Here is a 15,537-nt window from a genome sequence, read left to right as displayed (position 1 = left end):
AACAGACACTTCACTGAAGAAAATACATGGGTGGTAAATATGCACATGAAAAGATATTTAATATCAATAGCCATTAGGGGAATGCAAAGTAAAAACACAATGAAAAAGATGAACAGATACAATTTATTTAAATAGTGGTAATACTAATACTGCAGAGAAACTGTATGATTAGTTCATTGCTGGAGAAAATGCAAAATGGTACAGGCATTCTGGAAAAGAGTATAGCAGTTTCTCACGGAACTACACATATATCTACCACCTCATTCTTGGGCATTTATCTCAGAGAAAGGACAATTTACATTCATACAAAATCTTATACACGAATGTTCATACCAGCTTTATTCACAATGGCAAAATATTGGAGAACTGAGTATCTTTCAATGACTGAACGGCTGAACAAACTTCTGGTACGATGAACACTACTCAACAACTTAAAACATGAACTACTGACACATACAATAAATTGAATTGATCTCGAGAATTATGCTTAGTGAAAAAAAAGTCAATCTCAAAAATATTGTACTATTCTTTGTATAAGATGCTCAAGTATCAAAAGTACAGAGATGGAGAACAGCTAGGTGGTTGCCAGGGAACAAGGAGAAAGGTGTGTGCACGTGGAGGGACAGGAATACAAAAGGTATCATCAGGGAGTTCTTCTGTGATGACAGACCAGTTCTAAACCTTGATTGTGGTGGTTAGGTGATGGCATAAAACTGCATAAAAAATACACATGCACAGATGAATATAGATTTTTTTCAAGGTGCAAACTGAATAAGGTCTGTAATCTAGTTAATGATAATGCATCAATTTCCTGATTTTGATATTGAACCACAGCTATCTAAGATGTTGCCACTGGAGGAAGGTACATAAAGGGTATACAGGTCTCTATAGACTATTTTTGTAATTTCTTGAGTCTAAAATTATTTCAAAATAGAAGCTTAAAAAAAGAGGATCAGGATATATTCATGAACAAAGAGAGCAAATTACAGAATAATTATCTATAAAAATGTCCACTGTTGCCAAAAGAAAAAAAAAGACAAAAAGTTAAAAACTAATGTGTAATTATTTACCATGTTTTGAGTCAAGTACAGAAAAAAGTATAAAAGGATATACACCAAACTGTTACCTCTAGGGAATAAAACCATAGAAATAGGAGTGTGCGGGTAGAAAGAAGCTTTTCTCTTCTTTTTCAGGAGAAGGAAAGATTTATTACTTGCAGCAAGTAAGAACACTAGGGATCTTTCCCAAAGCAGTGTCTCCGGAAGTGTTAATATTTAATTCTATCTATTTCTCTATCATTTGACTTTTTTTATAAGAAGTATGAATTATTAAAGAAGTCTGTTGTTTAGTCGCTCAGTCATTCCAGCTCTTCATGACCCCATGGACCATCCACCAGGCTCCTCTGTCCATGGGATTTTCCAGGCAAGAATACTGGAGTGGGTTGCCATTTCCCTCTCCAATTAAAGAGGTCTATCTGACAAAAATGCAAATGATAGGTGAGAAGTCTAGGCTGGGATATTGGCCAGGTGACTATTTATTGTAATAATTTAGGCAAAATATAATGAGGGTTTTAGTGATATGCTGGAAGTCAGGGATTTATTCAACAGGAAGAATCAAAAATAACTGTGAGGTTTCCAGCTGCTACTCAGTGATGCTCAGTTCAGTCGCTCAGTCGTGTCTGACTCTTTGCAACCCCATGGACTGCAGCACGCCAGGCTTCCCTGTGATCACCAACTCACCCAAACTCATGTCCATCGGTCGGTGATGCCATCCAGCCATCTCATCCTCTGTCATCCTCTTCTCCTCCTGCCCACAATCTCTCCCAGCATCAGAGTCTTTTCCAATGAGTCAACTCTTCGCATGAGGTGGCCAAAGTATTGGAGTTTCAGCTTTAGCATCAGTCCTTCCAATGAACACCTAGGACTGATCTCCTTTAGAATGGACTGGTTGGATGTCCTTGCAGTCCAAGGGACTCTCAAGAGTCTTCTCCAACACCACAGTTCAAAAGCATCAATTCTTCGGCGCTCAGCTTTCTTTATAGTCCAACTCTCGCATTCATACACGACCACTGGAAAAACCACAGCCTCGACTAGATGGACCTTTGTTGGCAAAGTAATCGCTCTGCTTTTTAATATGCTGTCTAGGTTGGTCATAACTTTACTTCCAAGGAGCAAGGGTCTTTTAATTTCATGGCTGCAGTCACCATCTGCAGTGATTTTGGAGCCCAGAAAAATAAAGTCAGCCAATGTTTCCATTGTTTCCCCATCCATTTGCCATGAAGTGATGGGACCAGATGCCATGATCTTAGTTTTCTGAATGTTGAGCTTTAAGCCAACTTTGTCACTCTCCTCTTTCACTTTCATCAAGAGGCTTTTTAGTTCCTCTTCACTTTCTGCCGTAAGGGTGGTGTCATCTGCATATCTGAGGTTATTGATATTTCTCCCGGCAAGATGCTAGTAACCCATTAAATCCAGACTGGAAACAGTAAAGGAGTGAGTCCAGTAAAGGACAGAGGGAGAAAGTTGGAATAGAGAAGGATAGTAGAATATTCAGATTGAAGCATGTTTCAAGTTCCACTGGGACATCCAAGAGGGAATGTTCAGCAGGTGGTTGGGATATATATAGATCTTTGCCCAGAATAGAGTTGAGAGTCATCAGAAAGAGGTGGTGGTTAAACTTGTAGTAACAGGCAGAATAACATTCAGTAAAGGAGACTGAAAAGTAATGGTCTAAGAGGTAAGAGGCAAGTAAGAGCTGAAAGTTGTCATGAAGCCAATCATACTATAATTTCAAGGAAGAAATGCTCAATGATGTCAAAGAGTGGGGTGAGGTAAAGATAAGGACTGAAAAGTGCCCACTATACCTGGCAATTATGTGATCCTGTTCATTTGGTATGCTTGGCAGGGTAGAAACTAGATTAAAGCTGAGTGAGACATGAATGGCAGGTAAAGAATAGGAGAGACACATTACATGTTCATTAAAAAAGAAAAAAGAAATTCTGACCCATGCTACAACATGGATGGTTGAACCTTGGAAGCATTATGCAAAGTGAAATAAAAGCCAGATACAAAAGGACAAATATTCTATTTATTGTATGAGTCTACTCATATGAGGTACCTAGAAGAGGCAAATTCATTGAAAGAAAGTAGAATAGAGTTTACTAAGAACTGGGGGAATGGGAGAATGGGGATACTGAGTTTCTGTTTGGGATAAAGAAATGGTTCTGGGAACCGATAGTGGTGATGGCTGCACAACATTATGAATGTACTTAATGCCAGTGAACTGTAAACTTAAAAATGGTTGAAAAGGTAAATTTTTATTTCATGTATATTTTACCACAATAAAAACAAAAAGTCAGCTATGAAAAGAATGGATGGCAGCAAGGGGCTGAAGTGATATCAAAAGAGATTTTATTCTCTTTAATGATGTGAGACTCAACCTCTACGTAGGAATACTTATACCTTGGCCCCAATTCAAGGAAAGTTATTAACAGAAAAAAAGAACCTTAATATTTATTAATGGCCAAACTTACAGACTTAGAAACTAGTATACAAAAATACTTTAAGCATTATATTAACCTGTTAACAATACTATTCTTCAAACTGATTGAAACCTTTAGATTTAATAACCACTTTGCAGGAGGGGAGCACATGTACAACAGTAGCAAAACTTTTAAATTAGCCAGGAATAAACTCAACAACAAAAAAAGTAGATGCTCAATAGCAATAAAAACTATAAAATATATAGAAATAAACAAAAGATGCCTAGAAATTATACAACATAACCTAAAAGTCTTTATTGACAAAGGTAAAAGAACATGCGAATAAATGAAGAAACATGAGCTTCTAGATGGAGAAACATATTACAAAGATACACATTGTCTTCAAATTAATCCATAAATTAAAATAAGATTTCAAAATTATCTGTCACTGACAAGTTAGAATTTAACAAAAATGATCCTAGAGTTTATTTAGGCTAATAGAGGAAAGATAGTCACATCAGAGGAATTTAAAATTATAAAGTCTGAATGATAATCAGAGACACTATCTGGTGATAATAGTACAGATTAGATAAACAAATAAATAAAACGGAAAGCTCCAAACTAGGTTAAAGAATATATAAGAATCTACTACATGATAAAGGTAGCATTTTGTACTAATGTACAAAAGGACAGACCATTCCATAAGTACAACTTGGACACTTTGGCTAATTCTTTGGAAGAGAAAATAAGTTAGATATTTACCTTATATCTTAGATTCTATTTTTAAAAATCAGTAAATGTTTAAATACTATACATATTAGAAGAAAATATAGTTAGCTATCTCAGAGTAGGGAAGGTCTTTTAAACAATTATACAGAAATCTAAACAGCAAAGACTGATAAATATAACTACATAAAAATGAAATTTCTATGTCAGAAAATACAGTAAACCTAAAGACCTTCTTGGGCACAATAGAGTAACTGCTATTGAATTAGTCTTCCCACTGTAACCAGAAAACTGCAAAAAAACAAATGAAACAACTGTTTCCAACCAGGAAGTATAGGACTGTCATTCTTGAGAGAAAGGAAATAAAGGAAGTAAGCCCTACAATTGTCCTTGGCTTTCTGCTGAATCCAACACAAGCACAGCAGTCTGACTAAGCCATAGAAACAGATACTGGAGTCTGAAGAGGCTAGAACAGTTAGAAATTGCAGGACAGAACTGGAGAGGTGGGAACTCCACAAGACAATCTAAGATCTGCAGAAAAGCTCTCTTAAATCTTCAGCTGAATGCTAAGCTGCACATGTGTATATGATGAGCTCCATAAAAGAGTCCTATACACAGAACTATTAGAGATCACACAGGGTTGGGAGTTACTCAAACAAAAGTGTAGAAAAAACTTCCCTGGAGATTTTTTGGGTAAATTTATTGTTTTATCTAATCTAGATTGTAGGGTCCTGCTGAGCATTCTAAAACTTCAGGCACTGAGATTTTATGATGTGTGATCTACTTATCATAGGTAAGATGGCTTCTTATTAATTTTTGGTTTGAAGAACACTGGAGGAGGAACTTGTTAGGAAATTCTTTGGGAAAAGGGGTTTCATCACGAATAGTTTGGCATCATCTATTGGTACAGACTATGCGGGCATGCGTGCATGCTCAGTCACGTCCAACTCTCTGCAGTCCCATTGACTGTAGTCCGCCAGGCTCCTCTGTTCATGGGATTCTCCAGGCAAGGATATTGGGAGTGGGTTGCCATGCCCTCCTCCAGGGGATCTTCCCAACCCAAGGATCAAACTTGTGTCTCCTGTCTCCTGCATTGGCAGGTGGATTCTTTACCACTGAGCCACCTGGGAAGCCCACAGACTATGCAGTTTATCTTAAATTTAATCAAACATTAAGTATTAAGGCCTCTGCCAACTACTTTATGGTTTTGCTAAGACTGGTATAAAGTTTGGGTTGTGTTTTTCAGACAGGATTTCTTTATCTATATCATTCTCACTGACATGGAATGTTATGTGACTTTTAAGACTATTGCGAATAGTTCTAATCCCAAGTTTTGGGTTTCTCTGATTATTAATATTCCTTCAAATGTAATCTGAACATGAACAGAGGCTCTGCAATTGATTTAGCACCTATGTGGTAGGTGAACAGACCTAGAGGCTTGAACACTAGTGTGCAGTCTATCACCACCTCTAGTACAAGACCTGAGTCCTCCAACGTGTACTGCATACTTCTGGGTGAAGTATTACTTATCTTTCACTTGTTGCCCAATGACCCTAACCTTAGTGCTAAGCATTCTAGCTATGTACAACTTAGCTCATATGTTACATACATGATAATCAAAGTATGTAAAATGCTATAGAAATATGCCATATGCAGAATGATATGTGTGAAGAATTTGAATGGAAAGGGTCAAAATAATGTTAATCAGAGATACCATTCTACTAACTTTGCTAGAAAATTTTTTTGAAATAAAAATGTTAAAGCAGGGAATAGATTCCACATGGACTTTATTACTATTAATTAGAAATAGAGGCAGGTTCATATCTGGCCAGACCAACACAGTTTCAAATAAAAGTATTATTTTGTATATAGTACCTGATGGTAGGAAACATCTCATATGTGCCTTCAACTCCATAATGGATATCCTTTTAGCACAAAACAAAGATCACATTTCTTATCTCATGACACCACTAACCCTTTCTGCCCTATTCAGAGGTTTCTTATACTCTCACCCACTGATTAAGGATGAGGGGAAGACAGCCTTCTAGGCTGTCTACTGCTGCTACCAAATTATTATTTACTTCCCCTTGGGGAAAAAAAATTCCTCCTACTTTTAGGCTTGTTCTCTACCATGCCAGAGGTTGAAAACGAGCTGCCTTGGAGCTAGATTGGGCCGGCAGATAGATGTTTTTATTTGGCTTTCAGAGTTCAATCCACACTTGGCCCACCTCAACTCATTTACATTACTAGCCTGGCCCCTATAGGCCACTTGAGTTTGAGATCTCTGCTCTTCAGTTTTACTCGCCATCATTAACCAACTCACATTACCAAGGACTTACACACCTGGCACAATCTTCTTGGCTCCAAATCCCTCTCCACTATGATGGGTTACTCTAATGTTCATATGTACCACCTATCCAAAATCCTTGTAAATCTTCATGCCAATGGTTTGCACCTCCATTCCAGCCAAACATATCCATGGCTATATCTAGAATGCTGTCTTTACTGCTAACTGTTAAGCAGATTTTACTGCTTAACCTCTGAAAGTTTCAATTCCAATATCCTACATTTCCTTATCTCAGCCTTGTATCTGTCCAGTCTCTTCATTCTCTCTCTGATCCAAAGGAAACTTGCATCCCCATTAAATCCTGTCTCTATCAGGCCTCTCCTAACTTTAGTTCAAAAACTAAGGCAATGTACAGCAGTATACCAAAGTAAGCTATAGGACTGCTGTTATTTATCTTTCTTCATCAGGAGGTGGGGGTGGGGGGATTTAAAATAACTTGGTAAGAAATTTGAAACATGTTAAACTATAAACAGATTTTCCCTAATACAAAATTTGTATTAATTCAAACCTTTATCTACATTTCTCTTCAAATTCTCTCTCCCACCACCTCACTCATTCTTAGCAAAAGGCCCTATTTGCTATTTTGCAGAGAAAATGAGAGGCTACTGGGCAGAAACATTCTCAATGTTTATATTCCCATTCTCACAGGGATCTTATCTCATATTCTTTATTTTCTTCTCTTTCATCTATACAAAGATACCCTCTGTCCAACTGACTCATCCCTTCTAACACACTGATTAGAGTCTTCCTTCTTCCCTTCTTAGGCAAATTTCAGCCTCCACTTTTTAAATTCTCATTCACTCATATCCTCTGTAGTCTGGCTTTTGATTCTACCACTGTACTAAACTAGCTCTTCTAATGACCATTCTCTTTGGTCTTCTCTGTAGCACTTGATCTGCTGGCCATTTTCCTATTCTCTTGGTTTCTAGAGCATTACTCTCTTCTGGTTTTCCTTTTTTTCATCCTGGTCACTCCCCAGTATTCTCCACCCTATCCCTTAAATGCTGGTTTGGTATCTGTCAAATATATTCTCATCCTACATTCTCTCTTAACAGTGGTTCTTAACCTTTTTGGGTCACATATAACTTTGATAATCTGATAAAGCTATGGTCTTTCTACCCAGAAAAACATACAAGTGTATTTCAGCTATAGCATCAGAGGGTTCAAGGAATGTACCTGACTCCCTATTTGAACTCATCCACTTATATTTTTATATGCTGATGATTTGAAAAAATATCCATATATACAAACAGTACAGACTTCTCTTCTGAGCTCTGGACCTCTATTATCTACTCAAAGTCTTTACTTGGATATCCTACCTCAATACAACACAGCCCAAATTGAACTCTACCACTTTTCCTCCAAAACTACTCCTCCTTTATTTCCTATTATAGTCAGCCCTCTGTATCCATCCATGGGTTCCACAATGATGGAATCATTGGGCAAAAACATTTGTGAAAAAAATTTCAGAAAGTTCCAAATTGCAAAACTTGATTTTTCTGCACACTGGAAACTATTTACATTGTATTTATAACTATTTACATAGCATTTACATTGTATAGGTATCGTAAGTAATCTAGAGATGATTTAAAGTAATCTAGAGAATGTGTGACAGTTAGATGCAGATACTATGCCATTTTACAAGTGACTTGAGCATCTACAGATTTGGTATTCCTGGGAGTTGTGGACATCGAGGGACAACTATATTAGTCAATGATACCACCAGTTTGCCCAAGTCAGAATTCTGAATGTCATCTGACTTATCCGCCCTTCTAAAAACCAGATTTTTTAAATTAACAAAAGTACTTCATGCTCAATTAAAAAAATTCAAACATCTAAGTACAAAAAAGCATAAAGTGAAGATTATCCTCCACCTCTCCCTTTAGTAATTCTTCCTTATGACAACAATTGAACTAGTGACTGAGCCCTTTAGATGGGCTCTTCAGTTCATCATTACTACTGAGCCCATTTCACTCATTTATGTTACCTGTCTGGCCTCCATAGGATCTAAATGTACAAATCCTTCTGTATATACTGTTGAGTGATCTAGTTTTCATCAATACATATCTTGGATATATTTGGGTATCAGCATATACAAGATACAGCTTTATTTGTTAGCTAATCTACCATTCTGATGGCTAAACAGTATTCTATCATATAGATGTACCATAGTTTAACTATTAATAATTTCTTATTGTTGGATATTTTAGAATGCTGTTTCCTTAATTACAAAGTTGCAATTACAAACATATGTACATTTGCACATATGCCTTTGCAAACTTGTATGAAATATTCCTTTGAGATGAACTTGCTTAGTCAAAGGGAATACACATTTATAGTCCTCTAAAAAGTTTGTACCAATTTCTGTTTTCACCAAAAGAACAGGAGTACTTGGCATCATTTTTAATTCTCTCTGTCCTTTACCTTGGAGAAGGCGATGGCACCCCACTCCAGTACTCTTGCCTGGAAAATCCCATGGACGGAGGAGCCTGGTAGAGTGCAGTCCATGGGGTCGCAAAGAGTCGGACATGACTGAGCGACTTCATTTTCACTTTTCACTTTCATGCATTGGAGAAGGAAATGGCAACCCACTCCAGTGTTCTTGCCTGGGGAATCCCAGGGACAGGGGAGCCTGGTGGGCTGCCATCCATGGCATCGCACAGAGTCGGACACGACTGAAGTGACTTAGCAGTAGTCCTTTACCTATACCCTCAATTTCTAGCCATTTATGAAGGTTATCAATTCTACTTCCTCAATATCTCTACCATCTATCCCCATCTTTCCATTTTTATCGCTTCGTAACTTAGTTCAAGCTCTCAGTGCTTTAACTTGGATGGTTGTCAATAGTTTCTTTATTGGTGATTTGTCCTTTTAAAGGCTTAGTAAGACATACTAGGTGCCTTTCATGATTTGGGCCCACCTAACTTCATTGGATGCTGGGAGGGATTGGGGGCAGGAGGAGAAGGGGACGACAGAGAATGAGATGGCTGGATGGCATCACTGACTCGATGGACGTGACTCTGAGTGAACTCCGGGAGTTGGTGATGGACAGGGAGGCCTGGCGTGCTGCGATTCATGGGGTCGCAAAGAGTCGGACACGACTGAGCGACTGATCTAATCTGAACTTCATTGGAAGGATTGATGCTAAAGCTGAAACTCCCAATACTTTGGCCACCTGATGCGAAGAGCTGACTCACTGGAAAAGACCCTGATGCTGGGAGGGATTGGGGGCAGGAGGAGAAGGGGACGACAGAGGATGACATGGCTGGATGGCATCACTGACTCGATGGACAGGAGTTTGAATAGACTCTGGAAGTTGGTGATGGACAGGGAGACCTGGCGTGCTGTGATGCATGGGGTCACAGAGTCGGACACGACTGAACGACTGAACTGAACTGAACTTTAAAAACTCCTTTATTAACACCAAAACTAGCTCCCACTCTGCACCACAGCCAAACTCAACTGTTTGCACTTCCCTGTCCAAGGTGCTCTCATCTTTCTAGCATTTGCACTCTCTATCTGGAACTTCTTCCCTACCTTTCTCCACTTGACTATCTGCTCAGCACAGCAGGTGCTCAATAAAGAATTAGCTGCAATAATCATCATCCTTTAAATTTTAGCTCAAAAACGACCTCCTCTTGAAAGAGTTTCCTGCTTTCCATACCAGTAGAAAACTTGGAAAACTATAAAAGATGAACATGAAGATAATCCTAACCTTACATCTCAGAAATAACCACTATTACCATCATTTTTTTTTAATGTATGTATCTTTTCATAAAAAGCATAACTGAGATGAAATTAAAGTTATGTGTTTTACTTTTCTCACTTAACATTCTAAGCACTCTTGTCATTAGTTTTTTTAGAATAAGCTTTCAATCTTTATACAATAATCTATCATGCAGGTGGCACACTAACTAGTCATTCCCTTTACATTAACCGTTCCAAAGTTATTTCTCATTAATATAAATGACATTTTTGTGAATAGTTTTTTCTGTATCTCTGATTAGGACAGATTATCTTACTACATGCTAAGCACTTACACTCATTATTTCCTGTAATCCTCACAATAGCCATCTGAGGAGGGTATTATTATTTCCCCCATTTTACAGATGAGAAAGCAGAGTCTAAGTTGCTTGTCCAAAGTCATACTGCTATGAAGTGGGGCGGGGGGGGCAATATTCAAATTCAAGTCTACCTGACTATAAGATCTGTTCACTTAACTATTTTTAAGTCACAGTGCTATCAAAGAGCTTTCTAGAAATGTCTCATAATTTTATACTGCATATGTAAGAGTACCTACCTCACTAGCATTTTGAATACTTCCATTAAAAAGGAAACCAAGCTCATCTAATAGGCAAAAAACAGATGGTTTATCTGCTTCAATTTTTATTTCTTTGATTACCAGATACAACCGAATATTTATTCATTTTCATTTTGCATTTGATTTTTGTCTTGTGATCTGTCTACTGCCCTCTGCTCATTCCAATTACCATCTTCTGGGTTTTTCTCCTTATTGCCTTACCTAAGCTCCTCATAAACCTGCCCTCTATCTTAAGGCAGCTATCCCCAGGCCAAGCATCATCTCTGTAACATTCCTGCTAGCTTATTACTTGTTATATTCATTTTAAGACACCTGTGAGGCTGCTAACTTCTATTACCAGAATTTGGGCTGATTAGCTTTAGGTATTTTCAGGGAACAATAATGGAAAGATAAATGACCTGCATTTCCACTTTACAATCAGCAATAAGAAGGATACAAGGGACAAAGTAGATTCTTTTAACCCAACCTAGATGGAATAAACTAGAAGGCTCATCTCATCTCCTACCACTTCTCTTAATGAAATATATAGGTTCTAGCCAAGTACAGTTCCCTGAACTTGCCCTGTTCTTTCATTCCTCCATGATATTCTATCCTCTATACCCAGAATATCCATTTTCTCATCTGTCTTTCCAGTTGTCCCCTCCTTCACCTCCTCCTCCTAATTCTCTGTCCCTTCTGATGAACTTAACAGCCACACTACTTGGGCTGCTGAATACTGTAGGAGAAAAGTCATATAGACATGTAGATTTTTAGTTGAGACCTCAGTATGCTAGGCAATGCTCTTAAATTCCCTTAGCTCCCTCTTCTTTTTTGCTTCACAAGCTACGTGGGATTGTCATTTTACCGCTTAATTCTTTCAGCGTTCTTCCATTTAGGATAAAGTAAAGGAAATCAGTTCTGAATATTCATTGGAAAGACTGATGCTGAAGCTGAAGCTCCAATACTTTAGCCATCTGATGCCAAGAAGCTGACTCACTGGAAAAGACCCTGATGCTGGGCAAGACTGAAGGCAGGAGGAAAAGGGGACAACAGATGGTGAGATGGTTGGATGGCATCACCAACTCAATGGACATGAGTTTGAGAAGCTCTGCGAGTTGGTGATGGACAGGGAAGCCTGGCGTGCTACAGTCCATGGGGTCGCAAACAGTCAAATATGACTGAGCGACTGAACTGAAAAACTTTTTTTTTTTTTTTGCTGTACCATGTGGCATGTGGTATCTTAATTCCCTGACCAGGGACTGAACCCCTGCCCCCTGCATTAGAAGTGTGGAGTCTTAACCACTGGACCACCAGAGAAGTCCCTGAAAAACTCTTAAGTATGGCATATGGCATACACTAGGTCCTCTTATGGAGAAGGCAATGGCAACCCACTCCTATACTCTTGCCTGGAAAATCCCATGGATGGAGGAGCCTGATAGGCTGCAGTCCATGGGGTCGCTAAGAGTCGGGCACGACTGAGCGACTTCACTTTCACTTTTCACTTTCATGCACTGGAGAAGGAAATGGCAACCCACTCCAGTATTCTTGCCTGGAGAATCCCAGGGACAGAGGAGCCTATTGGGCTGCTATCTGCGGGGTCGCACAGAGTCGGACATGACTGAAGCGACTTAGCAGCAGCAGCAGCAGGTCTTCTTATGATTTGACATCTACTTCTCTACATATAACCAGTCATTCACTACATTTAACTCTACACTTAACTGCAACCCCAATAACTCATTTCTTGAACCCAAGATGTAATTTCAGGCTTCTGTGCCTTCACATATGCTATTCTCTCTGCCTATAATGCTGTCTCCTCCACATCCTTTGCTTAGTAAACTCCACTGATCCTTTAGAACTCAGCTTAAGAAAATTCTATTATAGGAAGCTTCCTCTCATCCCACTCTGATTAAGATATTTTGTTTCTGCTTTACTTTGGCACTCTGTGCATGCATCTAGCATTACAACAAGTTCTGTGATTTTTCTTTTGTTTTCCCAACTAAACTATAGCCAATTTGGGGGCAGAGAACATATCTAATTTGATTTTATACCTGTAATATCTATCAGTGCCAGCACATACTAGGTGCTCAATAGATGTTTATTTAACAAGTAAGTTGTTCAAAACTGAAATTTATTAACTTGTTTACAAAGCCTTCCTAACCCTTAGGTGAAGGTGCTCCTTCATCTCCTCTAGGGCACTCTGTACATCCTTCTAATATAGTCCCTGATAAGCTGCATTTTAACTGTTTCTCTTCACTGACTGGACTGTGAATTACATGAGGACAGTGATGTCTTTCCCATCAGTAGACGGGAGTAGCTAGCACAGAACCTGACACATATCATTCAATCAGTTCATATACTGAGCAGGAATTCCATGCTCTGAGGAAGCACACGATTGTCTATGTTAACACATTTCCCTAAGTTCCATCAAAGGGCCTGGGGAATAGGTAAGCTTTCACAACTCATGGAAAGTAGTGATGGCCCAAAGTGACATCCATATGATTTTTATTCTCATTTCATTTGTCTGTGCTTTTGAAGTTTAGAAAATAAATGTACATTGCTTTGTCATCATTAAACATTATTAGCAAACTTTACAGAACACACTAAAATATGTCTTTTTAAAAAAATGCAGTTAAGTCATTTGATTGACTCTGCTGACTATCACAGCTCAAGCCTGCTTTATGCACTTAACTTTTAATAATGCTAACTAATGTTGGGTGGATATACTGATGGAAAGAGAAAAAAAGGAGAAATACTCACCATTGTATTTAACACTGTTGGCCAGAATAAGGTTGACATCGTCTAGAAAGCTCTCCCGGCTCTGATACTTGTGCTTGGAGATATTCTGTGATTAAAAGAAATCAAGGGACTCAGATACACATATAAAGTTACTTGCTTCCAAAAAGATATTTTAGACCAAATCACTCACTTTACGTATGGTCTCTAAATCCATTGGACTGACAATTACTTTGTAATAATCTGGAACAAACTTCTTATTAACTGGGTGATGAAACGGCCAAGACTTGTAAAAAGAAAGCATGAGAAATTAAATGGAAACCATTCTTTATACCAGAGCTTCTCAACCTTCACTGCGTCATAATGTTAAGACCCTGACAAAAGCTATGGACCCTTTTCCCAGAAAGACACATAATCATACAAAACTTTGCATATAATTTAAGGGGTTCACGGATTCTTTTAAGAGTTCATGTGCCCTGACAGGGTAAGGACCCCTGCTCTATATTCACAATTAAAATCTCGCATCCCCTAGTCCCATTGCAGAGGGTTCACAGCATTATTGCATACACAACATATGCCTATAACACAAAAGGAAACTCAGTTCAGAATTCCCTAGGGAAGATCATTATAACAAAATGATATAGAGACCCAACATGGTAGCCCTGTCATAAAGTTGCAAAAGGGAAAAACTGAAACAAAAGACAACAAATGCTGGGTAATTATCAAACTCTCCTTTGTTAAGAAGCACCTCTAAATCCAAAGCCTCCCATATTACCTGGCATCCTAATTTCTCTCCTGAGCTACTCAGAAGCATTAAATACTGAATGTCAACAACAGGAATAAAGACCCTCTCTATATCACAGATTCCTGGCCTCTTTGATTTCAATGATAATGCACTCATATAGCAAAAAGGTTTCTTTTTAAAATTATATACCAGTTTGAAAAAAAGAAAAAAATTACATACCAGTTTGAATTGACAAACACCACACTCCAGACTCCCCAGTGATACACACACATGCAGACACTCTTTTGTCCTTTTCTTTCCTTTGTACTATCTTCACAATATTCAACATACAGACCACTTACATCTGGAACTGCCATCATTTTCTGGGTGACAATGTTGTCCAGAATAAAAGAAAATGCCACTTGGTCATCATCATCCAGCAAGGGGTTGATTGCTTTCTCTAAACGAGCCAATTTATCTTCTTTCTGACATGAAACAAAGCAAAGGAAACATAAAGGCTTTCCTGAGGTATAATCATCATAGAGTATTAAGGACAATTAATATTTCTCTTGTCCTAAAAAGTCTAACTTTGAATTGTAAACTCATCTGTTCCAGACAAAAATTCAGATAAGAAATAATACTCCAGTAAAAGGATCAAAAGAGATATGTCAACCATTCTTATAGGTATTCTATCTTCTAGTCTTGTAGATCATCAAAAATATACACCCTTGGGCAACAACAGCTTAGTTCCCACAACAAAAACATCTTCACCAAATTAAGTTTTAATATCACACTGTTTTTGCTGTAAAACTATCACTGAAAACACTGAACACATTATTGTTGATTAGTAACTTTTATACAAGGGAATCTAACCCAATAAATTCATTTTAGACTACACTACGAAAAAGTCTGTATATCAATTGCTCCATGTCTTAACCCACTAAAAATCTTCTTAAAAATTATTTTTGGCTGCACTGGGTCTCTGTTGCTGTGCATGGGCTTCTCATTGCAATGGCTTCTCCTGTTGTGGAGCACGGGCTCTAGAGCTTGGGCTCAGCAGCTGAGGTACACAGGCTTAGTTGCCCTGTGGCATGTGGAATCTTCCCCCTCTAGGGATCGAACCTGTGTCCCCTGCATTGACAGTTGGATTCTTAACCACTGGACCACCAGGGAAGACCATGCCTTTTGTTTAAGTTTTTTTTTTTTTTTTTTTTAGCCTTTCTAAG

General features: G+C 38.3%; 1 protein-coding gene across 17 annotated transcripts in view; it reads right to left on the bottom strand.

The window, feature by feature from the left end:
- The window catches only part of TAF1 (TATA-box binding protein associated factor 1), an 80,688-nt gene that overhangs the window by 28,623 nt on the left and 36,528 nt on the right, over positions 1 to 15,537 (bottom strand). For 10 of the 17 annotated variants that reach the window (XM_086390029.1, XM_086390028.1, XM_086390027.1 and 7 more), the window contains exons 30-32: positions 14,674 to 14,796; positions 13,781 to 13,873; positions 13,612 to 13,696 (exon numbers count right to left, since the gene is read on the bottom strand). In XM_086390029.1, the coding sequence (XP_086246155.1) occupies positions 13,612 to 13,696; positions 13,781 to 13,873; positions 14,674 to 14,796 (301 nt within the window). Of the gene's footprint in view, positions 1 to 104; positions 2,476 to 3,295; positions 4,499 to 13,611; positions 13,697 to 13,780; positions 13,874 to 14,673; positions 14,797 to 15,537 lie in introns of those variants that run through there. The other 7 variants (XM_086390033.1, XM_086390036.1, XM_086390037.1 and 4 more) reach the window with 4 other exon arrangements.

Source organism: Bos grunniens, chromosome X (assembly GCF_055505025.1).
Source record: "Bos grunniens cultivar Pamir isolate PY7600 chromosome X, Bosgru_T2T1.0, whole genome shotgun sequence".
Classification (NCBI taxonomy): Eukaryota; Metazoa; Chordata; class Mammalia; order Artiodactyla; family Bovidae; genus Bos; species Bos grunniens.
Note: the sequence above shows the minus strand (reverse complement) of the source record. Positions and strands in the feature narration are given on the sequence as shown.